General features: G+C 56.7%; 1 protein-coding gene across 10 annotated transcripts in view; it reads left to right on the forward strand.

The window, feature by feature from the left end:
* The window catches only part of BCOR (BCL6 corepressor), a 112,606-nt gene that overhangs the window by 69,256 nt on the left and 15,779 nt on the right, over positions 1-27,571 (forward strand). For 6 of the 10 annotated variants that reach the window (XM_087859980.1, XM_087859982.1, XM_087859981.1 and 3 more), the window contains exons 2-6: positions 18,977-19,102; positions 20,418-20,496; positions 21,458-24,349; positions 25,034-25,087; positions 25,566-25,752. In XM_087859980.1, the coding sequence (XP_087716106.1) occupies positions 19,017-19,102; positions 20,418-20,496; positions 21,458-24,349; positions 25,034-25,087; positions 25,566-25,752 (3,298 nt within the window). In that variant the 5' untranslated portion in view covers positions 18,977-19,016. The other 4 variants (XM_087859984.1, XM_087859986.1, XM_087859983.1 and 1 more) reach the window with 3 other exon arrangements.

A 27,571-nucleotide genomic window follows, 5' to 3' on the forward strand; every position in this document is an offset into this window, starting at 1 on the left:
CGGAACACCTTTCCCCGGGGAGGCCGCGCGGGCGGCGGGCGGGCGCGCGGCGGGCTGCAGTCGGCCCCCTCCCTCGGGGCCCCCGCCCGCAGCGGGTTGCTCCTCCAACACTCTTGCGTACCCCGTGGAGCTCGAAGCTTTCGCCTCGCGCTTCCCTTTGGCTGCTTGGCTCGCTTTCGTTTTTATCTCCTAGCTGTAAGTTATTAAAAATGCAGCCAGCCTAAGCGGCCCCGCGTGGGCACCGGGGAGGGAGGGGCGCGGCGAGGGGCCTGCCGCCTCCCCGGGGGCTGGGAGGAGAGCGGGGAGTTCGCGGAGTGGAAGTTTGCAGCCTGTGTGTGTCTGTGTGCGCGGGAGCGCGGTCACCGCTGAGCGCCGCGAGTCGGGCGCGGGAGGGGGGGCAGCTGGGCTGGAAGCTGGGAAGCTCGGCTCGGCGTTAGCTCGCGAGCAGGAAGGGGAGGGTGGCGGGTTCCCGTCTGCTTTCTTTTTCGACTCGGGAAAGAACTGTAAAAACCCCCAGCCGCCGCCTCGTCTCGCCTCTCCAGGGGCCGGTCGTTCCTCCTAGTGGAACGACGGCGTGTGCGTGCGCGAGGGTGTGTGGCGGGCGCCCCGGGCCGAGCCGAGCTCGACCTGCTGCTGTCGCCGCCGCGCAACTCGGGAGGGGAGTCCCGGGTTTTTTCTTGGCTTGCCCCAAAGCGCGAATCACGTGGATTAAGAAAAAAAAAGAAAAAGAAAAGAAACTACTAGGAAATCGAGCCGAGCGAGAGGTTCCGATTCGGCCCGCCCGCCCGCCAGGTCAGACGCTTTGTTTTTTAAATGTTCTTCTTAAATTATATTCCGCGACTCCCTCCTCCTCTCACGCCCTCCCCCACGTTGCGGGGTAGGTTTTAAGTTGTGAGCCCCCGGGGGCGGGGGTAGAATGTGCGGGGGCGGCGGCGGGAGGGGGGGCGAGACCTGGGCCCTCCACTGGGCAGCGGGGAGTCTGGTGGGGAAGCTGTTTGGGCGTGTGCGTGTCTGCGGCCGGAGGAAGTTGGTCCCACTCGGAGGGCATGCGGCGCAGAGGCTGAGGGCGAAGAGGAACTTGCGCACCCAGGCGCGATCCTCGGCCGAGGCGGGGAGGGCGAGGCGCCGCCACGCCGCGCCGCGGGGCCCGCGCTCGGAGCAGGCGGGCCGCTGCACCGCAGAGCCTCCGCCAACTCGGGGGCTCTGGGCGGCGGCGACGTGCGCCTGCTGTTTACCAAGCAAGCCCTGGGGCGCCGTGTGCAGAGTAGGACGGCTCAAGGCACGCGTGGTCCCGGCGGGCTTCCCGCACTTTCGGGTGGGCACTTCCCCGGGTCCCTGAGACGGCGGAGTCTGGCCGCGTGTAGGCCGAGGCCGGGCGAGGCTTAATTTGCTGTTAATGAATCTTTTCCAGAAAGTCCGCGATCTCCAGCTTAGAGGCTGCGAGTGCCTGCGCGCGAGGGCGCGCGCCGCCGGCGTCTGAAGGGTGGGGGTTGGGGGAATTGAAGAGCGAAGGAAGGGGGAGGGTTATGTGTATTTAAAAACAAACCTTAAAAAGAAACCAGCGAGCTTCAAATAGGTATTCTCACAGCCTCTCTGTGTCTAGACCAGACAGCTCAGGGTTTTAGCTGTTTTTTTTCTTTTTTTTCTTCCCTTTTTTTTTTCTTTCTTTCTTTCTTTCTTTCTCTCTTTCTTTTTTTTTTGAGAGAAGGCGAGGGGAGGGCTAGGTAGTGGTATTTGTGCTAGGGGTAGCCTCTTGAAAAATCCTTAAAAATGGCCTGTGATTGAAAACCTGGAGGAAATGGCCCACCCCAGAAGGTAGTGGGTGGCGAACGCAGACAGAGTTGGGTATTTCTAGCCATCTGACACTTCCTGTGGCACTGGAAACGGACACCGCGGGCCGAAATCAATCCTTACGAGGTGTTGGATTCGGTTTTGCCAGCGGAATTGCTTGTGTGGAAGGCATATTAATTGTCGGCCTCGGAGACTTCTGTACGTGGGCCCTTGGAGAATACGTTTGCTTCTCGACCCTTCCCACTCCACCCCGACCTGTTATCTGGTCTGGGCTTTGCAGTGTCGGTTCTCGTGTTTATTTTGGGCAAGATTTCAGCGCGTGGAGGGACGAGGGGGGTGCGAGATGGCGGTGATTAATATGCCGTCCAGGTTTAATGCGAGGCTGGCCTTCAGTGTGCGGGTATCCGCCGCCCCTCGTCGGGATTGCCTGGGGTAGTTAGGGGAGCGCGCGGGGTTCGGGCGCCAGGCGCTCGGCAGGCAGGTCGGGGCTGGGGCTCGCAGGGCCCCAGCGCTGTCCTTTGAGGCGCTGTCACCAGTAGGTGACTGAGAGTTAATTAGGAAGTGTTCTCCGGATCAATGGGCCGCACAGCTCATTAGCGATTCTCCCCAGCCCTTTGCAGGGCAGGCCGGGCCTCTGCCTCCCACACAGGCCGGGGCCCCGCGGCCCGGGCTTCGGAGAGCGCGGCTGGGAAGTGGGGAGGGACCGTCAGCGAGGGGCGGCGGAGAAGCGAGTGTAACTTCGCCGGGCTGCGCGTTGCGTGCGGCGCCGCGAGGCCCACGCAGCCCGCTCTTTCTTCCTGCTCTCGGTCGCCTCGACTGTGTCTTTAACTCGCTCCTGCTCGCGTCGCTGCCTGGCTGCTCCTCCCCGCCTCCCTCGCCTATCTCTTGTTCTCTAAGCACGAAGCCTGTGCTCCCCGCCCAGTTTGGGATTAGACAAGATAAAAATAGGACTGCCCAGCGCGCAGAGCTGTGACTGCCCCGGCAGCCGGGCTGGCGGGAGCGCCGGGGGCCGGGGCCAGGGCCGGCGAGAACCCGCGGTGCGCTCGGGGCAACCCGCGCCCGTAGGCTCCCACCCCCACCCCGCAGGCGCGGTCACGCTTCTCGGGTTCTGTCCGCCGGGAACCGTGCGAGCAGGGGGACCTGGGCAGGGTCTCCGCGCTCTCGCGGGTGTTGTTGGTGTGCCTCTGATAGATCGGTCTAGACAGGCATGCAGGCTCCCTCCCGGCTGAAGGACGGGAAAGGGGGGGGCGGGCCGCGGAGGCGGCGGCAGACTCCCGTGAGCAGCGAGTGAGCGAGCAAGCCTGCGGGCCCTGCGAGCAGGGTGGAGGGAAGGCTGTGAGGATTTCTCTTAACCCTTTAAAGGCAGTGGGGGAGTGTGGGGGGGGGTGGGGGCAAAGATCCTTGTAGAAATTCCTGGAGGCAGAGTAGCCCCCTGGAGGGAGGGGGCGGGGCGGGAGTCTGGGCCTAGGGTTTTCCTTTCTCTTCGGTGCTTGCACGTTCACATCCTGGTGCATTGGACTCGATTCTTCGACAAACCAAGCGCAGCTGCTACATGATCTAGTTTGACCCAGGACTTCTCAACGGGAGGGAGGCGTGAACACACACCGTGGGCACCTTCACTGAAGGAACTGAGTTTGGGAGATGGAGATCTAGACCTCCCAGAGAGAATTCGTGCAGACGATCTAGTAATGGGAAGGTCGGCTCAGAGCCGTAGCGGGGTGGGGCCTCTGACCAAGACTGCTGCAGACGGAAGACCTGAGGCTGAAATGCCAGGCCAGTGCATACAGGTATGCGTTGGACACGGCAAAGAGGTCTTTGAGTTGTCTGTATAAATAGACGCACTTTTAACCATGAACTTGTGGGGAGTTAGAATCAGATATGTGCAAGGAGACAGCCTCTAAACAGGAGTTGGATAGGGATGTGTACAAGATTGAGCATTCGTATGCACGGACGTGGGGTCGACATTGAACCGGTCTAAAAATGTAACATAACTTTGCAGACGTGGTCTAGTTCTCTCTAGAGGTTGAAATTGGTGGGTGGGTTACCCTATATATAAATAAATCATTAGTTAACACACCTCTCTCTCCTTCCCCATCCTCTTCCTTTTAGGGTTTGTGGTCCAGGGGATCCTCTAGTTATATTTAATCTGCAAACCCATGTTGGTCTAGCCTGGGAATGGGCCACACATTACTGACAAAGCAAGGATGTAAGTGGTGGGGAGGTGTAGGAGCTAGACAGGAATGTTCAGATTAAGATGTGTGCCTGGATGACATGTGCTGAGATGAATCAAGACACTTGGGCTCCGATGCCCACATGGAACAAGAGATACATGAGAGATAAAGAACTGGCCGAGAAGAATGTAAACACGGGTATGCAAATACAGGGACCTATAACGATATTCTAAGAGAAAATCCCAGACTTTGTTGAGCTGGAAAGTGGGGCAGAATTTCTGTAAATGCGTTCCAGAGACAAAAACCCATTTAAAGGTGTGAAGAGGGTCACCTGGAAACACAAAAAGCATTCATATGCGTACATCCGTGCTTAGATACACAGGCTGAATAACAGAAACTTCTCCTTGGCCGACGGAGACTTTCCTGCCAGGGGAGAGCAACGTGGGCAAGGAAGTGTGGGCTGCCCAGCCACCTTCGTGCACTCACTCGCAGGGAAAAACTGTGTCGTAGGCTGGAAGGAAACTGAGGGCAAAGCGGCCTATCTAAGGATGGATGGCCCTCGCTCACTAATAGTACTCCTGGTTATAGTTTCTTCCCTTCTGGAAGCAGGGGAGAGGGTATGTGTGGAGCAGGTAGGAGGATCTCCAAGAGATTTTGAGTTCTTGACCTTGAGTGGATGGACTGTGGAGGAAAAAGAGGAGTAGCGTTCAGCCTTGGGTCAGGAGGAATAGATGGTGGCCCTGCTCTGAAGTCCTGTTTGCTGATGTGGCTGTCAGCCTGGTGGACTGATAAAGATAGAACCGAAAGAAGTGCGAAGTACGGCCTCCGGGAGGAATAAAGGGGAGGTATGCTTTCATTTCGGTATGCTTTAATTTTTTTTTTTTTCTTTTCTGGAGAAGACCTTGCGGGGACGGCCTATGTAGGGTGGATTAGCAGGCGCCTGTGTGACCCCAGACGCTCACGTAAACTAGGCTAGGGTTTGGTTTGCCCGCGGCGTCGATTTGCCGCGGTCCCTCTTTGTCTGAGCCCAGCCGGGAATTCCAGCTTTTATTGGGAAGACCGCACTCGGGTGGAGCCCGCGCCGGGTCGGGCGGGGCAGGGCTGGGCCGCGCGGGCTGGGCGGGAGGCTTGCAGGCCGCCGTGCTGCCCGAACTCCAGGACGGTCCTCAGGAGCGCGAGGCAGCGCTGACAATGCCACCTCGGTGGTTTCCTCGAGGGCGCCGGACCGGCCGAGCTAGCCAGGCGCGGCGGGGCGGGGTGGGGGACCTCGAGGGTCCACTTCGGCCGCCGAGCCCCACCCCTCCCTCCCTCTGGCCCCACCCCTCCCCCGCCAGCCAGGAACTCAGAAGGCCCTTTGTTAGGCCCCAGGGTCACACCCGTGCCCTGGGGGCCGCAGAGGGGCGGGAGAGCGGTGCTCTCAGTGAGAAAGGACCTTATCCTTGCTCGGAGGCCTCGGCCTCCCGCTCACACGGTTCGGGGAGGGGAGGCCGAGGCTGGCCAAGGCCCGGCCCAGCTGCTTTGCCAGTGTTGTATGGCCCGCAGGATTCCGTCTGTTTGCAAAGCCAGCTGCGCTGCTGGGGCCTAGGTGGCGGCGGCGGGGTTGAGAAGCTGCTGGGGCAGGAGTGGACGGCCTCCTCGGGCCGCCCCGGTGGTAGCCCAGCTGCCTTCGTCGCGGGTACTTGGCCCGAGACTTTCCCCGACCACCAGCCCGGCCCGACGGCTTTTTGCTGGTTGCCCCCAACGTGTTCCTCTGGAAGAGATATCTGATTTTGCGTTGGATGGGAATTCATGAATGATGCTTTTCCGCGATATTTCTGTAGAAGGCCCCCTTTCGCAGCACAAGCTCATCTGTGCCTGTCCCCAGCCGAGGGTCTCGGAAATGAGGGTCCCTCCCTTGGCTATTTTTTAGAGCCACGTCTCCCCAAGCCAGCCACTCCCCCCCAGCACCCACGGGCTCAGCTCCCCGTGATTAGACTAGCGGGGAAGTCCGCTAGAAGATCCTGACAGCATAAAATATAATTTGTGATCTAAAAGACAGTTTCCAGTATAATCTCATTATGCACCACAGACTCCCGGTGTTATTTTGTGGAAGGCGGACAATGATCAATTTACATTGACCCGGGGCTGGGCAAGCTTTTAGATGGTAATTGCCATATTGATTTGCATGCAAAAAGGAGACCTGCTAAAATTAAAGACCGGAAGCTAAATTAAACTAAATTTATTGTCTAGGTGCAAACCAGAGAAACTGCTGGGGGAGGGGGTGAGTCAGGTCGGGGTGCCAGGGGCAGAGCAGGTGAAAGTCCCAGAGAGCTTCTAGAGGTCACAGATTTGGGAGCGATCTTTGCCCTTGTGATTTCATAATGTGAGGAGGGGGACTTGTTTAGGGTATGGGGACCCAGCGGGAAAAAGTTATAAACAGGCACCATTGCACTGAAGGCACTGGGGTCTTTTAATGCTAATAGTAACTGGCCAGGGGAGGAGAGGTTTATAGGGTTATAGGGGTCTTCCTGCACCATTTCCGGCAAGCCCCTATTTCTATTGTTCTACCCGAGCGCTTGCTATCGTGCCGGGGACACCCAAAACTCCTGCAACTAAAGAGTTTAAAAAAAAAAAAAAAAAAAGCCCACGGCCCTCCCCTCCCCCCCCCCCCGCGTAAGTTCTTTCAGAGAGCGCGCGAGTGTGGGGCGCACTGCACGCGCGCCGCGGGCAGGCCGGGACCGTTGGTGGCTGCGGGAGTTCCTTACCGGACGCAGCAGCCCAGCGCTCGGCGGGACGCCGAACGCCTCGGGAAGCCGCCGGCTCCAGGTGGCTCCGGGTGGCTCCAGGTGGCTCCAGGTGGCTCAAGGTGCGTGTGTGTGTGTGTGTGGGGGGTCTGCCGGGGCCGCTGTCTCGCGGTGCCGGGGCGGGGTCGCCTCCCAGGAGGTTTGGAAGGGCCAGCTCCGAGCTAGGGGCGGAGGCTGGAAATCCTGACCCGATCGCCAACACCGAAAAGTTTAAAAAAGAGAGAGAGCGAGCCACTGGCCGGGAGCCAGGGGCGGCCGGTCGGCGGGGGCGTGTTCGGTTGGCTAGTGGGGTGAGGACCCGGCGCCGCCATTGCCTCTATCCCTCCGGCTGCCGAGGCCTTTGCCCGCCCATTCGCTCCTGGAGCCGTTTCGCATGTCCGGAGCCGCGGCCTCTTGGAGGAGTCACGGGGCTGGTGCTGGGGCCGGGGCTGGGGCCGGGGCCGGGAAGGCCGCAGGGGCAGCCAACTGTCCGGGGCCCCTGCCCTTCCCGGTCGCCACCGAGCGGAGCGGGAGATGGCCCTGTGGAGCCTGGGTCGTCGGGTGTGAAGAGTTCCGGGAGCCTCCGAAAGCCTGGGGCAGATCTGGAAATTGGGGACGGGGCGGGGTGGCGATGTTTGGCCCCGACCCCCGCTTCTGGGATGAGAAGTTGAAGAAATGAGAGATAACCCAGTCCCTGGCTTGTCTCGGGGCTTGGCCTTTTGTGGGGGACACCCCCCCCCCGCGACCCGGGAAGTCCAGTAGGGCCTGGTATCTTAGGAGCCACTTCCCTCTTAATTTTCTCCCCCACCCTACTTTGGTCCCTGGGGTTTTTCCTTAAAACCCTAGGAAAGGTAAGTGTAGGCACTCTTTCCAAAGGGCTTTGGCTCTGTCTAGATAATTTGATTTATTGCTTTCTGTGGCAAAACTAGGGTGGCAGGCCCAGCCCTAGTACCAGGAGTCAGCACTTTTTACAGAGCTCTGAGAGTAGCGACCCACCTACCCCTGCCTAGTCTGGGCTCTTGGAGGAGGGGAAAGTGGAGCTTTGTTGGAAGCCCTGACCTCACACCAGGGTATTCCAGTGTAGGGAGATATGTAGGAAGTCTCTGGAAATTGGGAAAGACGTCCAGGTGAACTAAGCGATTACTGGGGGTAGGAGACACTTGGTTCTGGTCTCCCTGTGGACTATGTTACATCGGTGTTCAAAGCTTTCTTCTTACCCTGCCCTCGCGTCCAAGGGCTAAGGAAGCTTTCCGAAATTCTTGGGGATTTCAGATGGCACAATTAGACCAATAATTGGCTCCTCTCCGCAACTCCAGGACTGAGTTTGACCGTGGCCCATTTTTACTAGCTGTGTGACCTTGGGGGCAAGTTATTTATGGCCTCTGAGCCTCAGTAAGTTTCTTCATTTGTAAGACTGGGAATAATTATCCACCTTTAGGATCAAAGAAGACTACTTGGCACATAGTAGGCCCCGAGGATTTAGGGATTGCTTTGAATGACTGGTCGTGTTCCTATAGGTTGAGTCTCCCTTGCCCGCTGCCCCCCCCCCTTCCGGAGAGCTCCTGAGACCTGCCTAGGCCAGTGTCCGGGGAGCGACGCAGGTTAAATTCGCCTTCGAGGATATTCCTCCGGTCTGCCTTCGTGGGCTCCTCTTTGTTGTGTTGTAGTTCTTCACATTCTGTGCTCTAAAGGGTTCCATATGAAAGGGCTTGGAGTTTTCTCCCCCCCTAAGTGGGGTCATTATATGGTTAGGAATTGATTCCAGAACCGGGCATCTGGGTGCTCTTTGGCAAGCGTCCCCGTCCTTCTTTCGGGAGAGAGAGGAGCCAGTGGCTGGAGGGGAGAGACCTGGTTGAAAGAGGTGAGGGGGTGGCCTGCAGAGGCCAGAGGTGCTGTGGTTGGTTTGATAGGGATTAAGTCTGGATGTTACGAGGTCTCGGTGTGGTTTTCAATAAAGTCTGCCAGGGATTGCTTCTTTTTTTTTTTTTCTATCGATATGTATTTTAAAAAATTACCAGCATGAGAAGAAAACCAGACCTGTATGGATCCAGGCCGGTAGTAAGCTACTGTGATCAGGTTTCCTACTCGACTCCCAGAGGGGAAGTCAGCGTTTGATTGAAGCTACACTTGGTTCTTGACTCTCAGGGGATGCCTGCTCTGAAACAGGAGCCCTCCCTTTCTCTCCTCCTCTCCCCCCTCCTCCTCCCTCTTTTTCCCTTCTTCCCCTAAAAGCCTTTGTGCTGAAAGAGCTTCAGTAGGCACGAATCCCTGGTCCCTCTCTAAAGAATGCCTTCCAGCCTTTGCTGACATTGTTTTGTGAACAGTGGGTTTTACCAGGCCAGCAGTTTTCCCCGCATCTTAGCTCACTGTTTTAGAGGTAGAGTATGGCGAGGATGCACCCAACTGCCGTGATTTACACATCGTGAAGCTGGGGCCTTGCCTGTCATCTGAAGACAGCCGTAACCTTTGCCCTAGATGCCCCCAGAGGGGGTGAAGGTGGGGAGAGCAAGGACAGGGGGTCGTTGTGGAGGGTCTGTTTGTTTTTCTCCCGCACCAGACGCAGAGGGTGGAGAGGGGGCGAGTCAGGGAGGAGGGACGGTCCAGCTTTGGGTCTGATTTAAAACTTGGTCTAATTGGAGAAGCTCTTAGGCACTCAACAGTTCTGTACAAATGCAAACTTGAAATAGCTCTAGGCCTACGTCATTTAGGGCAGAATAAATGAAGTACAGAAATGTCCAAACTATGCAAATCCTGGAGTTGTCTGCCCTCCCATAAACACATGACAAGTGCCAAGGCATTTCCAGTCAAAACAGCCGTGGAACCAGCAGCCTCCATCCTTTGTATTTATTATTTTATTAACAGCATTTTACACAGCAGTTAACAAGCACAGCCCGGCCTGCTTTGCGCCCCAGCTCTCACTCTCGTCAGACCAGGGGGGAACACTGGCTGCATGGCGGTGGGGAGAGGTGGTTTCTAAAGGAGTGGCTAGCTGGAGGAGTCTCTGCAGATAGGTAAGGAAAAGTAGCATTTGGGGCTGCTTTCTACTGGCCCGAAAGAGAAGAAGGCACCAGTGACCCTTTGGAGGAAGAGATCCTCTCTCCCTCCTCAAGAGGAAAGTTGCACAGATGTGATGTCTGGTCTCTGCTGGGATTCCAGAAGGTGAAACAGTATCGTTTCAGGACCTTCCCTGCCCATCAGTTGTTGGCGATTTTCAAAGAATAAGTATTTGTCTGCTATCGTGAGTCTATATCCTGGTGGAAAGTTTATAACGAAAAGTAATGCCTTTCTTAAGTCATAAAATGAGCCTTGTATGATTATTTAATTAAAATCTATTTAAGGACCGATTAGGCGTGTAATTTGCGCTAATAATGACGATTATGGAAATGTTCGACTTAACCAAAAATCATAAAGGAGACATTTTGATCAGTGGGGCGGCCAGTAAGTATTCAGGGAGTTGGACCATTTTCGAGGCGCCAGAGGCGTCGGGCCGCGGAAAGTGCAGAGCCGCCTGGCCTCTGCGCCCCAGCACGGGGAGCGCCAGGCCTCCCTGCCCCGACCCCAAGCCCTGGCCGGCAGGCCGGGGCAGCCCACGCTTTGCTGAGCATAGAAAGCGACCCTGGGAGTCTGCACCACCTCTCTTCCCAGCCGAGGAAGTGGGGGAGGGGTGCTTCCCCCAGCCACCAGGAGGGGCAAACTCTGGGAGAGGGCTGATAAACCACACAGAAATCCCTGCGACATGGCTGTGCTCTTTCGCCTTTACAATCAGCGGCGACAAACTGCACGCTGCCTTGGCTAGCCTTGGCTGGAGCCTGGAGGGGTGGGGGAAGAAGGGGGGGTCCCCTTGTTCCGGAGAAACCTGCCAGCTGCTGGGCTTGGTGCGAAGGCAGCGGAGGCAGACACAATGCTGCTGTTGTTGGTTTGATCTCGAACTGTGGATTGTTAGTCTGGCTTTAACTATGTGGTAAGGGGGGAATGTGAAGGCTGTTTACAGCGAGTGCAAATAATGTGACAGCTGTTGGTGCGCGAGCAGCGCTGCGCTTACACAAAGCGTGCACTATGCAGGCCCGCGGAGAGCTGCAGAGGTGGCCGCCGCTTTCTGACCACGGCGTCCTCGGCCTCAGATGAGAGAGAAAGTCAGCCGCGCCGCGCACTGCCCCACACCCCCCCCCACCCCGCCCCAGCACACACCTTTCCGGCTCCCAGAATCGGCGGGGAGGTGCAGGACAGTGTGTGGTGTGTCGTGCTTCTTCTGCAGAGGTGGTGGGAGAGGGCCCACAGGGTCCTGAGTGTCACTGTCCAGAGGGGTTTGGCCAGAATCGGTGGACTTGGGTCCTCAGGTGCTCATAGGCATGGTTTTTAAGATTCGGGAAAATAACTTCCAGCCCTAAGCGAGCTTGTTGGAAACCATGTGTTATTAACCTAAGGCTTTTCTGGAAGTTGCAGGGGCTCTGGCGGCCCTCGTTTCCCCTCTGTCACTCAGACAAGTTAGAGAGACAGGCGGGCGCTGTGTTCTGTGCACTCATCACTCTTTCCCCAGGCTGGAAACACAAGTGTGTAGGTTCAGGACCCAAAGGGGAGTGTATTGGAGAGGGGGGGGCGGGGAAGGGGTGCAGTTTGGCTTTTGATTACCCACACCCCTTAACCTTCCCTCGCAAGCCTTCCCATTTCCACGAGCACATTCGCCTTCAGCTGCAGGACGCAGAGGTGCGGCCCTGAGGTGTGCCCACGGCGCCACCCACTCTGACTTAATCAGCTAGATGCCCACAGCCACAGGCCTTCTCTGAGTTTCTGGTCGCCCGCCAGGCACTGGGGGGAGGTGCTGGGGTGGGAGGGAGAGCCGTTGGTGGCAGCAGTCACCCCCTTTGCCGGTCCTGGAGATGTACTGCTGGCCCAGGCCGGTGGGTTCAGGATGGCCAGAGATGTTGGGCCTGCCTCTGGGCTGTCCTGGGGACAAACGGGGGTCAGAGTCGCTCCCCTCCCCCTCCCAAGGCTGGAGCCTTCACAGCCCTGGCCTCCCCGGTTTGGAGGATCATTGAGAGCTGGTTGAATTCTGTATCTCGTCCTTCTCTGTGACTTTGGTCCCTGGGGGTACAGCCTCCAGGATATCTGCAAATTGAGTTCATTGCCCCCAGCCCCCCAGGTCTACCCTCTCTGAGTTTTAACGTGGACTTCTATATCCAGTTGGGTTCCCCAGTGGGGAGCTGGGAGATGCTTCTGGAGTGATACATGAACTTCGGTGCCAGTTCTATAAATTGGTCTCTTTTTATGACGTGTGCCATTTTCTGTAGGAATGTTGCTTGCAAAACGAGTTTCGCCTTGGAGGAAAGGCGGAAAGATAAACAAGCCTGTAACGCCAAAACACTGGCAGTCTTTCCCTCCTTCCAGCTCTCTTAAAGCAGCCGGGCTGTATTTCCAGGATTAGACTCGTGCTTGTGAAGAGGGACTCTGGTTGGCTTTTTTTTTTCCCCAAGCAAATGCAAATTAGAGAAAAATAATTTTCTTTCAACGATATGCAATGTATTAGTCACTTGTTATCGTGCTCCGAGGCAGGCCTCATTTGCGCGTCTGCCAGCTCGCTCACATCTGCTCGGCGCTGTTCGGGGCATTTTAACCTTGGCGGTGTCGTGTCTAGTCCCACGGATCAAGGAGGAGTAATTAAGCTCTGAACAGCTACAAAAATTCACGGGCCCCCATCTATACCGTAGTTGTTGCACAGCTTTGTTTGGGGTGTTCCGAGTTCCAAGATTGAGTAGCAGAAGTGGGGTTTCTTTTGTTCCTTGTCAAGAAAGTGGGAGCCCTTCTCCTCTGACCCTCATGCCCAGCCCTCCCAGAACTCCCGGGCAGCGCACAATCAGCCAAGGAACCCGGCTGCAGATCACAGGACCCCGTGTGTTATGCTTCTTTTATGTGTAAAAGTTCTTTTGTGCCTCCCGTGTACTCCTGGTCCTCTTGTTAATAGTCTTACGATACAGCTTGGTCCTTGGTGGGGGGGGGGCATGAATGCCTTGTATTCCTACACAACCCTGGTGGGGATCGCAGTGCGGACACCCCCTCTGGAGTTGTGATACGGATGGTTTGTTCAGGTCGTGCAGACTCCCAGGTGGCAACCCGGCTCTTTTGGGATTAGCCCGAAGGGAGTGTGGAGTGTTTTCTGGGGGGGTTGGTAAGTAAGGGCGTAAGGGTGATTAATTGCATTCCACCTAGTTTCCTGTCCTGGGCTGCCTCCTGTTGAGGGACACCAGCTTCCAGATGGGCCTTCTCTTGCCCACATGGTGGTGTGTGGCACAACCCTGAAAGAAAGTGAAAGGAACAAAAAACCCGAGGGGGTGGCCAGCATCGGTGTCAGGGGAGAAGGGGAAGTGTCCCATGTTGGTCCAACAGCCGGCCCTGGGTTGGGGTGGTGGTGCATGGCAGGGACCCACCCCGGGTTCGGCAGCCACTCTCGCCAAGGATCCTTGCAGGGGCCTCCCCTCCCTGAACCCCTTCCCACTTTACAGTTGGCTACACTTGGCTTGCTGGGGGGGGGGCACGTCCTTGGAGAATAACGCTCCAGTCCGCTGGGAAGGACCCCAGGATGATGGCCAGGAGGGGGTCGGGTCTGCGTGCGTCCACTCAAAGTTCCTTTTTGTCAGAGATTCAGCGGCGGGAGCTCGGGAAGGGGGAACCCCAGAGGAGCGCGCGGGCCGCAGGGCCTGAGGGGTTAACTGGGGTCGGGGGGACTGGGGATTGCGGAGGTCGGGCCGCCTCCCGGAGAGAGCCGGAGTTCCTGGAAGGCCGGGCGGGGGCGCGTCGCGAGGGTGTGGGCGTGTGCCGTGGCGCGGCCCCGCGCGGGGACCTCGGTGGAGGAGCCGCGAGGAGGGGCGGGCGAGCCCGGAGCAGCACGGGTGTGTGCGGTGGGAGAGAAAATCCCTTTGTTGCCGACCGATCGCGCTTGGGGCTGAGGCGGGGGAGGGGGCGCCCTTCCCCCGTTCGCCCTCACCGTCGCCGCCGAGGGCCAAGTTCCCCCCCCCTCCCCGCCGACCCACCCGGGTGGCTCTCTGCTCTGACCCAGGCGCCGTGGGAGGAGGCAGGGAAGGTTCTGGTTGCTCGAAAGGTCAGGGCCGCGCGAGTTTCCCATCCTCCTCGCTCCCTCTCCCCTCCTGCTCCGCAGCTCAGTCTGTTACTAATGCAAAACTTGGGGCGTGGGTGGGGACGCCCCCGGAGGCAATGGCCCTGGCTTGGAGTGTGCCAAGAGACAGCGCCTGGGCAGGCTGGATCACTCCTCCCAAACCCGCACCCCCTCCAACACCCTTGGAGGGCGGGTGGACCGAGCCAGTCACCAACCTCATCCACAGCCCTGGAAGCCTGTGGCCCTGTCCCGACGGGGGCCGGGGGGGGCGGGGAAGTCCTGGGGTCCCCTTTGCCTGGCAGCTGCATGCCCTGGGGAAAGCAGCCCAGGAGGACCCGCCCCCGACCGTGCACATCCGGGAGAGCGTTTTCCTCTCATCTTCTACCCCCACACAGCCCCCCTCCCCCCATCCTAAAATAGGAACTTCTTCACCCCTCCCTTCCTTGACACCAGGAGAGAAGTGCTGCTGTGCGTGACTCAGTCTGCTCTTGGAGCAGCCCCAGGAAGGGCTCCCGTGGGGTTCGCTTTGGGCTTTGATGAAATCCACACAACTCTGCTGAAGGTCACCCCTCCCTGGCTTGGCCCCTTCTGTGTCCCTGCCTCAGCCTTCCCACTGCCACACAGAAACTCTGCGGCGATCTGGGGTTGTCACACAACGTGCTTGGTGGAGTCAGATGCCGGTTAATGGGGTTAAACGTGGCGGGTACTAGCTGTTGCCAGGCAAAACTCAAGTCCTTAGTGCAGTTTAATCCTCTGGAAAACACGGTGCCAAATATTTACAGGTGAGGGGAGCAAGGTTGAAGAGGTTCGGCCACCTGCCCAGAGACACGCCGTGGATGAGATTGGGAGCTGGGAGGCCGTGGTGGTGACCGTGTTCCTGCATGCTCGCCACAGAGAACCAGCAATGACGTGAGGGTGGCCCCTTCCCCAGCACAGCCTGGGCACGCATATTTGTCTCCCTGATCCCAGCTCGGCCTTCGGAGCCAGAAGCGCCCCCTCCCGCACCTGCCCAGGCCTTCTTGGCCACTGACTGGTTAACCTCCTGATGGGGGCGAGGGGCGCCAGGTGAGAGACCCTAGGAAGGGGCACCATTCGTGCGTGCGTGGCGTGTGGGAGTTGGGGTGGTTTGATGGCCATGCTTTCCCTTTTGTTGGTGAACTTGACAAACGTGATGTGCAGACTTGAACTGAGCACCGCTTCAAGGGCGGGGGCGGTAAAAGTGGCCTGGTGCCAGGAGGAGAGCCCAGTGGAGAGAAAGGAGGGGTGCCAAGCGTGGTCTGGTGCCACCGCCCCTCCCCTTGCTCATCCCAGCCTCTCACGGTCACTGCCGCTTCCCTTTTCAACCTGCTGTTTGTTGTCTGCCAGGGTAGAGCGCCTTTAAAGAAAAACCAAACAGCTCCCTCCTTTTCCTCAGTGTATGAACGGGTGGAATGGTGGTGGCGGTTGCTGCTCGGGGGCCTGCGTGCCCCTCTTGTCCTGTCAGGGCCTTGGCAGTGCCTCTTCTCAGGGATGACAGCTCCTAATTTTGGTCCCTCTGACCTCTTTCTGCCAGTCAGGCCCTTTCCCCGGTGTCCAAGCCAAGCCTAGTACTCTAAGCATGACCCTTGGCTTCCAGAGCAGATAACTGCCCTCGTCTGTCGAGGGAGACCCAAGCTCTCTTGTGCTTTCAGTGACTGCCGGTCCGGGAGCTGGAGTCCACTGGTGGGGGGGGTGCATTTTGCAAGCCAGGTCTCTCCCCGGAACTGGGTGTTCCAGCAGGCAACCACTACGATTCCTGGTCTGTTCTGTAGAAACCAGACACTCCTCAGTCTCCCCATCTGACCTCTTCTCTCAGCCACCTTCCCCTGCCCTCTCCATCCCTATCGTGCATCCTTGGCCCCCTTCTCTCCACTACTGGAAGAAGGGTTAAACCCCACAGTCAGGGTGTAGCTTAGCAGCTCACATGGAAACAGGTTGGTGCTTGTAAAGTGCTTTTCTTGAGTGACTTCACACATCTTGGCACTTCTAGCCTGCATGTGGAAGAGCGGGGCGGGGGGGGGGTGCACGTGGAGAAATAAGGGCAAACAGGCCTCTCATAGCAGCAAAGTGCCTGCTCTGTTTGTCATCTAAATCGCATTATTTGTCCTCTCCACCGTGGCCCAAGGGTCAGCGAAGTCAGTTTTGAAGCACTTTCTCTTAGAGTTAAAAAAAAAAAAAGACCCCAACTATTTCAACAGCCCCTTCTAGAAGTGGAGTGGGATGAGCATCGCTGTATCTCCGCCTCTCAGTCTCTTTGTGTTTCTCACCCCAGTGTCCCCTTAGCTGCCCATCCCAGAGAGATGGGGGAGGGGAGGTCCCCAGCCCCGACCCTGGCGGGGTGGCTGCAGTGTGGCCTCCGCTGAGGAACACGTTCCCGCTGGGCATTCCTGCCGGGGCTCTGGGCTCCTCCGGAGCAGGCTGTCACCCTGGAGAAGGTCCTCCTGCCAGGCAGGGCCCTGGCTCACTGGCCCTTCCCGCTCAGCTCCATCCTCAGCCAGGAACCTGAAGAGTTAAAAGTCTTTAGCTTGTTGCAATGAAATTATGGCTGGCAGTGGCGCCGCTGTTTGTTCAACAGACCTCCACTTTTAAACAGTTCACAAAAAGTTCATGGGGCAGCTAAAGATTGTGTGTGTGTGTGTGTGTGTGTGTGTGTGTGTGTGTGTGTGTGTGTGATCAGCAGGACCCAACAATGTACCTCCCCTCACTTGTTTCTTCGTGTTCAGCCTCCTCCCTCTGCCCCCTCCCCAACACTCCCATCGGACCCCAAAGTGTCACCTAAGTGTGTGGCATTACTGTTGAAAAGTCCACAGGAAGGGCCCTGTGGAGGGGTGGGGAGGGGGTGGGGAGAGCTCTGAAAGCACCCTGTGCTCCCAGGTGTCCCTACATCACATTCACCCTTCCACCAAGTTCGGGCTGCCCGCTTTCCAGAAGAGACCTTCGTGGGGGGGGGGCAAAGTAGGATGATGGGGGGCAGCACCCTTCCTGTTTCCTCACTCAGGTGCTCGGAGGTCCTTGTCACAAGGCGCCTACTAAAGGAGGTGGGGAGGTGACAGATTGTTTAAGGAGAGGCCAGTTTGGGGACAGCAGAAGCTTGAGGTCTCAGAGGCACACACACACATTTTTTCCTTCCCTCATCCTTTTCTTAGGGGTTTGATGAGTGACCCTTTTTGCTCCTGGTGTGACTTCTGCATTTCCCCGGGGTGGCCTGGTGCAGTCGGTCCCACTGGTGCAGCTGATGACCAGGACCCTGCACCCGGGAATGCTGCTCCGCCTTCCCCATCAGGCCACCCGGAATGGCTTCCTTTTGTTAGAAGGGGCGGCAGGGGTTAAGGAGGGGACAGTCCCTTGAATGTGCCTTGTGGTCGTCCCTGCACTCGTGGTGGCCTTCCGCCCCAACTCGATGTGTAGGTTTGGAAGAAGGAAGAGAAGCCCGTGAGCCCCCAGGGAACCTTCTTCAGGACCCCGGTTGGTCTTTTCGGGGCACCGTGGCTAGCCCAGTGGAAAGAGAGGGAGGCGCTTCCTGGAGAAGGCGCTGCCTCAGAATCCCACCAGGCCTGCTGCAAGTGCAGATTTCGGCCTCGTCCTCTTCCTCCTCCTCCTCCTCCTCCTCCTCCTCCTCCTCCTCCTTCTCCTCCTCCTCCAGCAGCTTCATTGTTGGGCTCTAACTCTGCGCCGCGTGTGGCTCTTGATTAACAGACGGTGTTCTATGTATAGGGGGCCGACAGGGATACCGGTGGACAAAAGGCCTAGTTAGGACAAAGAACTGCCGAAGGATAGACCAGCCAGGCTTGTGGATTCAGGTCTCCCAGGTGCTCCCCCCACCCCCACCCTCACTTACTCCCAGAAAGAGTCCCCGGACCTGGTGCCTCCAACCCACCCGACCTGGCAGTCTGCTCCTTGTGCTCAAGTGTAAAAGCAAGCATTTGCATATTTTTCCCTGCTAACAAAGGAAATGTGTCGACTTAGGGAACATTTGGGCTTTCGGAAACTGTGTGGGTGGGTGTGTGAGGGAGGAGAAAGAAAAGTTCCCCCGACGATCTGCACACCACTGATTTCACACTCCGCTTTGGGTCCCGTGTAAAGATGGCCCGGCCTGGCCCGGCCTGGCCTGGCCGGACAAGGGGGATGACGACGTGTTTGTGCGCGGGGAATTGCCCAGGGCCATCGGTCCCAGGCATTAAAGGCTCCCCTACTTATTAACCCAGCATTTAACAGCAGGATATGGGCTGAAGCGCAGTCAAAAGAAACGGCTCAACCTCCAAAGAGCAATTAAAATCGTGCACGAGGATAAATCACGCGCCGTGATAATCCTGTTAATAAAATGCAGCTTGTCCTGACCCTTCACTCATGCAGCAAACTAGAATGTGATGTGGGTGGGGGTGGTGGGCACAGAAGGTAAGGAAGGGCGGGGAGAGGTGCTCTCCCCTCCTCTGCCCGGGCAGCCTCCCCCTCCCTGTAGGGGAAAAATGGGGTGGCTTTCACCCGCTCCCAGCGTGCCAGTGGCTCCTAGCCCAGCAGCCTGGGCTGCTAAGACTTCTGCACTCACTAATGATTTCTTGTCCCCAGTGAGCAGGCGTCATGGAATTACTCAACCGCCTCCCTCTGTAGCTCCCAGGCAAAACCACCTGGGGTCGGTGCTTCATCTGATGTAGGGCCGGGTGGGGTGGTTCACCAGCCCACCGACTCTTTTTAACCCTCCATCTGTTAAGTAGCCCACACTGCAGCCCTGGAGATGTGGTAGTTTGGGCTGCCACACCTGAGTCCCCAGGAGTGTGGCTCCCCAGGATGCAGCACTGTATGCTGCCAAGTGTGGTCCCCAAAGGCTGGGAAAGGAGAAGGCAGGCAGGAGTGGCCAGAGGTGGTGGCGATGTGTATGCAGCTAGCGCGGATCGTGTGTCGTGTGGTCCTTTAACCCCCTCCCCGCCCCGCAGGGAAGTTGCGGGCCGCCCCTGTACCCTTGGAGTCAGGTGTGTTCCCTCACTCCCAGACATCTGTAGAACGTCAGGCACAACCTGACTTCCCAGCTCTGCGTTCTGTATGAATTGCCTAGAAAGAGGGCCTCTCTGGTTCCCTGTTTGGCTCTTCTTTATTCAACCTCCTGGGATTTTTTTTTTTTTTTTAAACAGACTAGACGCTTGAAGAAAAGCTGCCATCCAAGAAGACGACATGCTTTCAGCAACCCCCCTGTATGGGAACGTTCACAGCTGGATGAACAGCGAGAGGGTCCGCATGTGTGGGATCAACGAAGAGAGGTGAATGTGCCTGTCTGGCTGAGGCCGGGGGAGAGAGGGTGGGTGCCGCCCCCCTGCCCCGCCCCCACCCCAAGCTCGGGAGCAGAACCCATTCTAAAGCCCCCCCTCACCTTCTCAACAGCCAGAGTGGGCCCAAAAGGGGTGGGGGAGAACGATCTCCCGCCTAGCTGGCGGCCCTTGATTTACAGTTTTAACAGGCAACCCGGCTCAGCGAAGCATTGCCGCCCTTTAAAAGATTAGCCCCTAAAGCGGCCTTTCAGTGCACTTTCGTCCTTAATTTATTATTTCATATTTATGAAGGAGAATTAATCCCAGTCTATATGCTGCTTTAACTCTAAATGTCAGGAGTGTGGGCCCAGGTGGATCGGCATTCGATGTGCTTTTAAAACAAATAGTTTGCTCAGTAATAAATGGGGAGATGGCCACCCCTTACTTCATTTAAGCCCCGAGTTGCTCGGTGTCCTCTGCTACCTGTTCAGCGAGGCCATCGGCTCCTGGTTTCAGTCCCCCGACACTCCGCCGGGCTCCCTAATCAGTAATTTTGGAGTGGATGATGGAAGCCGCTCTTCGGGGTATCCGCTGTTGCTTGTCAGCGATTTTATCCTGGGGATTTGGAAGTTGGCACCGAGCGCTTTCTTTATCGATGCTGTCTGATAACAAGTCCCAGGGCAGCCGCAGCAGCCTGGCACAGATGTGCGGCTTCCTCTGGAGTCTGGAGCAGCTGACATTTGTATGATATTCGTGTGTCTCCCCCGTCATTTTGATAAAGGCAGTCAAATATGGCTTCATTATCACCATGGAAACCAGTTTTGTAGAACATGGTACCTAACTTTGTTTGGGGAAAAGTTTTGAAAGCCTGCCCTCGTGAGGAACACAGAAGTGACTGGTGCGACTGGCCCCGAGACGCCGGCCTTGTGTCTCCGCTTCAGTCCTTGGCCATTGTGCTTCCTCATGTCTGAGCTCCGGCGGAGGAGCGCCGGAGGGCCTGCTAGGACTGCAGAGCTCAGATCGGCCGCCTCAGCCTCTCTAGAGAAAACAGTGGCGCGGGATCTTCGTTCCTGCGTCGGCCAGCTTGGGGCCCTAGCTGGGATCTCCCGTCCCCATTGTGCCCTGCCTTCCCTTTGGTTTCTCTCAGCCCAGTTGAAGCACTGTTTGGGGACAGCTTTCAACAGGGGCCGTTGGGGAGAAATTGTTTGGCGAGGGCGGTTTGAGAAATGGAGTTATTAGAAATTGGCCTGTTCTGGGGCGATCTGAGGAAAGAGGGATTAAGTGGGGGGAATGCTTTCACGAAGTTTGGTGTGTCCTTTTTAAATAGGAAAATTCCTGTAAATGATGGTGACGCTTCAAAGGCCAGACTGGAACTAAGGGAAGAAAATCCCTTGAACCACAACGTGGTAAGAGACTCACGGCTTCTGTCTGAATATCAGTGATCTGTAATCCAGCGTGCATTCATTCGAGCGCTGCTAAAGGGCCTTTTGGGGGCGGGGCAGGGGTGTGGTGGGGTGGGGCTGAGTGGGACGCTTCTTCTGCAGGATCCGGCCCTCCCCCGAGCTCTCCTTGGCCCTGCACTCCTTTTGACACCCTGGGCATTTATGTCCTGAGTCCCATACCTAGCAACTGGTGGGATACGTGCCTCCTTTCCTTCGATAAGCCACGCCCCCTCCATGCTCCCTGGAGCTGGATAAATTTCCAGCCTCCAAGTAGACCCTTAGGGTTTCCTTTTCCAGTAAAGTATGAAACACAGACCCGTCCTCACACAGCAGGGAGGGGAAGTCAAAAGACACAACCACAGTTTGACCCATGGCCTCTTTATTGATTTAGAAATGAGACAGCTAAAGTCCTCCTTCCCTGCCATCCCTCCGAAGATTGTTTCTTGTTATGTTAAATAATCACGCCCCCCTACCTCCAGGGGAAAAAAAAAAACACTCCAGTGAGGCCCCCCCCCCCGCCCCCCACCAAACAGGCCTGGGAGGTTCGGTCTGTACTCGCGAGGCTGGTGCTGAGAGTAGCGGAGCTGGTGTCCTCTCTGTTGGCAGCAGAGAATTTGTGCTGAGAAGGTGAATTTTCCAGAGTTAATAGATGACTGAATGTAATGTATGGGCCCCAAGTCTAAAGGGATCAACCTTTTACAGGCTTTCAGGATACTAGTTGAACCGAGGTAAGAAGGCAGGCAGCAAAGGCTTTTGGATAAGTGGGCAGGGGACCCAGGACCCTGTGGAGCCTCTCTGTTTAACCCTTTCTGCTCAGATGTCGAGGCCGATGTCCCATCCAGCTAGCTTCTGGTTTCTCCTGGGGACGGGCCCTACCGCTCTGAGTGAGCGTCGCGAGTAACACCCATCTTCTTCTTCTGCAAAGGTGGACGCCACTACCGCCCATCGGATCGATGGCCTGGCCGCGCTGAGCATGGACCGCACTGGCCTGATCCGGGAAGGGCTGCGCGTCCCCGGCAACATCGTCTATTCTAGCTTGTGTGGACTGGGCTCGGAGAAAGGCCGGGAGGCTGCCACGAGCACTCTAGGTGGGCTTGGGTTCTCTTCCGAGAGAAATCCAGAAATGCAGTTCAAACCGAATACCCCTGAGACGGTGGAGGCTTCCGCTGTCTCCGGAAAAGCCCCCAATGGCTTCAGTGCTATCTACAAAACACCACCCGGAATACAAAAAAGTGCTGTGCCCACAGCAGAAACCCTGGGCTTGGACAGGCCCGCCGGCGACAAACAGAGCCCTCTGAACATCAATGGTGCTAGTTACCTGCGGCTGCCCTGGGTCAGTCCTTACATGGAGGGCGCCACGCCGGCCATCTACCCTTTCCTCGACTCGCCAAATAAGTATTCACTGAACATGTACAAGGCCTTGCTACCTCAGCAGTCCTACAGCTTGGCCCAGCCGCTGTATTCGCCGGTCTGCACCAACGGGGAGCGTTTTCTCTACCTGCCGCCGCCTCACTACGTCAGTCCCCACATCCCGTCATCGCTGGCTTCGCCCATGAGGCTCTCGACCCCTTCGGCCTCCCCAGCCATCCCACCTCTGGTCCACTGCGCAGACAAAAGCCTGCCCTGGAAGATGGGCGTCAGTCCCGGGAACCCCGTTGATTCCCACGCCTACCCCCACATCCAGAACAGTAAACAGCCGAGGGTGCCCTCTGCCAAGGCGGTCACCAGCGGCCTGCCCGGGGACACGGCTCTCCTGCTGCCCCCTTCGCCTCGGCCTTCACCCCGGGTCCACCTTCCCTCCCAGCCCGCCGCAGACACCTACTCGGAATTTCACAAGCACTATGCCAGGATCTCCACCTCGCCCTCCGTCACCCTGTCAAAGCCATACATGACGGTCAGCAGCGAGTTCCCATCGGCCAGGCTCTCCAACGGCAAGTATCCGAAGGGCCCGGAAGGGGCCGAAAGTGCCCAGCCGGTTCCCGGGCACGCCCGGAAGGCGGCGGCTCAAGACAGGAAAGACGGCGGGTCCCCTCCTCTGTTGGAGAAGCAGACGGCTACCAAAGACGTCACCGATAAGCCGCTGGACTTGTCTGCGAAAGTGGTGGACGTGGATGCTTCCAAAGCCGACCACATGAAAAAGATGGCTCCCACGGTCCTCGTGCACAGCAGAGCTGGAAGCGGCTTAGTGCTGTCCGGGGGCGACATTCCGAAAGAAACCCTGTCTCCTCCCGGAAACGGCTGTGCTATCTACAGGTCTGAAATCATTAGCACGGCTCCCTCGTCCTGGGTGGTGCCCGGGCCGAGCCCCAACGAAGAGAACAACGGCAAAAGCCTGCCGCTGAAGAACAAGGCCTTGGACTGGGCGATACCGCAGCAGCGGAGTTCATCGTGTCCCCGCATGGGCGGCACGGACGCCGTGGTCACGAACGTCTCGGGCTCAGTGTCGAGCGCGGGCCGCCCGGCCTCCGCGTCGCCGGCCCCCAATGCCAACGCAGATGGCTGCAAGACCAGCAGGAGCTCCATGGACACCACGCCGTCGGTCATTCAGCACGTGGGCCAGCCCCCGACCACGCCTGCCAAGCACGGAGGCGGCGGCGGCGGCGGCGGCGGCGGCGGTGGTGGTGGCGGTGGCGGTGGTGGTGGTGGTGGCAGCAAGGGTGCCAAAGCCGGCAACCCGGAGCCCAGCTTCAAAGCAAACGAGAATGGCCTCCCGCCCAGCTCGATCTTTCTATCTCCAAACGAGGCGTTTAGGTCCCCACCAATTCCCTACCCCAGAAGTTACCTCCCTTACCCAGCACCTGAGGGCATCGCTATAAGTCCCCTCTCCTTACATGGCAAGGGACCTGTGTACCCTCACCCAGTTTTGCTGCCCAATGGCAGTCTCTTCCCTGGGCACCTTGCCCCCAAGCCTGGGCTGCCCTACGGGCTGCCCACAGGCCGGCCGGAGTTTGTGACCTACCAAGACGCGCTGGGGCTGGGCATGGTGCACCCCATGTTGATACCTCACACGCCCATAGAGATCACTAAGGAGGAGAAACCGGAGAGGAGGTCCCGCTCCCACGAGAGACGCTACGAGGACCCAACCCTCCGGAACCGGTTCTCCGAGATGCTGGAGGCCAGCAGCACCAAGTTACACCCAGAAGTCCCCTCCGACAAGAACCTGAAGCCCAGCCCCAGCTGGAATCAAGGGAAAACTGTCGTCAAGAGCGACAAACTTGTCTACGTAGACCTTCTCCGGGAGGAACCGGATGCTAAAACAGACGCGAATGTGGCCAAGCCGGCCTTCGCGGCCGACAGCGTGGGCCCCAGCGCTGAGCCCGCCAAGCCCCCGGCTGACCCGGCCCTGCAGCCGCACCGCGATTTCGTCGCTCTGAGAGAGGAGTTGGGGCGTATCAGTGATTTCCACGAAGCTTATGCTTTCAAACAGGCTCCGGGCCAGTCAGTCTTCAGCTTAAGCAAGGAGAATATTCCGGCGGGAACCAACAAGGAGAACCTGGGGCTGCCAGTCTCGACTCCCTTCCTGGAGCCAACTCTGGGGAGCGATGGCCCGGCTGTAACTTTTGGGAAAACCCAAGAGGATCCCAAACCATTTTGTGTGGGCAGTGCCCCCCCGAGTGTGGATGTCACCCCCGCCTATACCAAAGATGGAGCCGATGAGGCAGAATCCAGTGATGGCAAAGTTCTCAAACCGAAGCCATCTAAGCTGGCCAAGAGAATCGCGAATTCCGCTGGTTACGTGGGTGACCGATTCAAGTGTGTCACTACCGAACTGTATGCCGATTCTAGCCAGCTCAGCCGGGAGCAGCGCGCCTTGCAGGTGAGCCACCCCCCCCACCCCGCCCCACGCCCCAAATTTCAGTGACTTGACCAGTTGTCAGTTCTGTTTTGTTAATGTGGAAAGAGGATTGGGGGAGTATGGTAGGGCAGGGCGCCGGGCAGATTCGGTTAATGAAGATTATGGTCACGTAAATATATGACATGTGTCCAGTAAGGGGACGTGAGTGGGTAGCACTTAGGAGGCTCACGTGTCTGGGTACTTGGCCGTTATTGTGTAGATGCTAAGAGAATTCCACTCAGACGCTGCTAACAGACGTGTTAATGATTGCGAAGGATAGCTAAAGACTGCATGACGTTTACCTATCAGTTGCCTTGATTTCTCTGCCATTACTGTACGTTAACGAATAATGCCTAGCAGTGCTGCTTAGAATGCCTTACGTGATACCTGGTGGAGGTGTGTAGCAGCCGCATGTCTGTGGGATTCGTGCAATTTTTTTTTTTCACCAAAAAAAAAAAAAGCTCGCTTAAAGGGATAGAGTATGTATTTAACTTGCTAGTGAATGATAGATGTTGTATAGGAATTTCCTTACAATATTTTTACTTTTGATTAAAAGATAAATAAAGCCAAATTGTGTTGCAATGTTAAGAAAAAAATTGGTTTATGCTTATAAAAATGGATGAAGTTATCTAAATGATCCATTGAGTGCCCATTTTAATTACATAGATGGAAGGATTACAAGAGGACAGTATTTTATGTCTACCCGCTGCTTACTGTGAGGTCAGTTCTTCAAATTTTTATTACTAGAATCTTACATAAACCTTTTGAGTTAAATTTCATTTCCAAATATACAAAGGGAAGTTTGTGGGCCATGGTCGTCTTTATTCATTGTGCATTTTGTTTTCTTTTCTGTTGTGTTTTTGTTTTGTTTTCTTTGCGTTGTGTTTTTGTTTTGTTTTTATTTACCTTCAAAAAGAGAATGTCTCTGTGCCATGGTATATGTATGGGTATACATACACAACGCATATATATCTATATACATATGGCTTTACGAGTAACGACTGTGTGATTACTTACGTATAGCTATTCTTACATTTTTATCTGTTACGTTTTAAAATATCTCAGTTGTATCATAAATTGTGGTTGGTATTGGGCAAACTTTTCTTTGCAACTGCTTTCCTTTAAGGTAAGGCAAATGAAATAGCTTTGATGGTAAGGTGTTGTGTTTTTTTTTTTCCCGTCTCCGTTCTCTTTCTAGCGTGCAATGATGCGCTTCTCAGAGCTGGAGATGAAGGAGAGAGAAGGTGGCCACCCCACAGCCAAAGACTCCGAGGTGTGCAAATTCAGCCCCGCCGACTGGGACAGGTTGAAAGGAAGTCAGGACAAAAAGCCAAAGTCGGTCGCCCTGGAAGAGGCCATTGCCGACCAGAATGACAATGAGAGATGTAAGTAAACCCAAGCAGCTTGTGTGTGGGGGGGGGGGGCAGTGCTCCCAGAGCTTCGGAGGGGTGTGTGATGGGACGCGGTTCACTGCAGCGGCCCTACGGCCAGTGAGCCGCGCAGAGAAATAGGCCGTTCTCGAGGGCCGAGGAGGGAAGGACTGATTGTCCGTTCGAACGTGGTGGCGTCCAGGGATGAGGCACCCGTGAAAGATGATTTCTTGGGACGCATCTCCTTTTCCAGAGAAACGCCAGTCCTATAGCTAGTAGCGGTCTGATACGATTTAAGTGGGAGAATGGCAGCGAGGGAAGAAATGTGGCCATGTGTATTGTGTGCTGTTCCGTGGCGGGTACAGATACGGTTCCCTTCCCTTCCCTTCTTTTTTGTACCAGTGGGATGATACTTCAGCTGGCGGCACTTCCCCCCCCACCACAGGGACAGTCTCCCATGGAATGGAGAATACTCGTATTCTCCTTCCAGACGCAGAAGTTTTGTTAAAATGGGACGGAGGCTGATGGAGGCACCATAGCGATGAGATCATTATTTTCGGTGGCAGGTGTGTTGGCCATGGTTAGATGGTGACAGCGTGATCCGGGGGCGTGGTATAAAGGAGAGGGGGTCCTTCCCAGCAGACAGAGGTTGTATTCTGTTGGGGAGGCAGAATGGAGGGAAAGCTGGTGCTTTTCTCAAGTCACTCTTGGGGCCCAGCAGCTGGTCCCCCACTGTGGTGTGGGTCATGAGATTTGCTCGCAAGACTTCCCTGGCTGATATGGTGTGTGGGTAGCAAGTGGAGAAGGTCTTTTTCCATGCGTGTGGCTGAATGTCAAGGAGACAATGGGTGCAGAACCCTCTTGACACAGGACAGTCAAGGATGGGAGGTGCATCTGTGAGCTCTGTGCTATTAGGCATCATGGGTTTGGTGTTCATTGGCGCCTGATGGAGTTTGGGAGAATTTGTGGTCCTGGAGAGGGCGCTTCTCGCTGCCTAGGGCACAGACCCCTTCTCCGTCTGTACAGCACCCCCCCCTCAGCCTTTGGGTCAAAGGTCTGTGTCCAGGTTTCTGGGTAGGCCACACCAGGACCAGTTTGTTTTACTTCAGTCTCCAAAGAAGGGAGTTTTTGTCGCTAGTCAGTGGTGGGGACTCTGAGGCACCTGAAGTAAAGATTTCCTTAGTCTTCTACCTCAGGGGGATGGATAGGGGAACATGGAGGGTCCGAGCCGCTCTGGAGTAAAGCGGCAAAGAACGCCTTCCTCCATGCTCTCGTGCTCGCTCTAGGCAGCCTTTTTTTCCGACTTGCCCATAATGCCAGCTGGGGAAGCCTCTCAGGGAGACGTGGTAGAGGTGGGCAAAGCCAAGTTAACGGCTAGGTGCCTCTCTGAAGAGAGGGAACGGGTGAGGTAGGCTGGAGGAAGGGAGCAAGAAGTTAGCCAGACTTGAGTCTCTTGCCCATTGTGTGGGTTTCTGGTAACATGGCCAGATCCGGGGGTGGGTCTGCTCGTCCCACCTCACTCACCCTGGCCTTCTTCCCAGGGAAGTTTGTGTCCTCCACATCTTTCCTAATGAACCTAGAGACGAGTACCCAGTCTGGTCAATGGAGAGCAGAGCCCAGATGACTCAAAGGCCTCTCTTCTCCCCTCCCGAGTCCCTCCAGGCTCAGACCAACGGGTTCTTTTCCTGGAGCACCCAGGACACGACCCAGCAAGGCATAGGTCATCACCAAGGGCAGGAGAAGGATTGGGGAAGAGGTGGGGGTGGGGCTCACTTCTGAAGATCGGGACAATGAAGGAGGTGGGTCACCATCCCCAGTCTTTCTGGGGACTTGT

Source organism: Ursus americanus, chromosome X, assembly GCF_024610735.1.
Source record: "Ursus americanus isolate L20-20 chromosome X, mUrsAme1.1.p, whole genome shotgun sequence".
NCBI lineage: Eukaryota > Metazoa > Chordata > Mammalia > Carnivora > Ursidae > Ursus > Ursus americanus.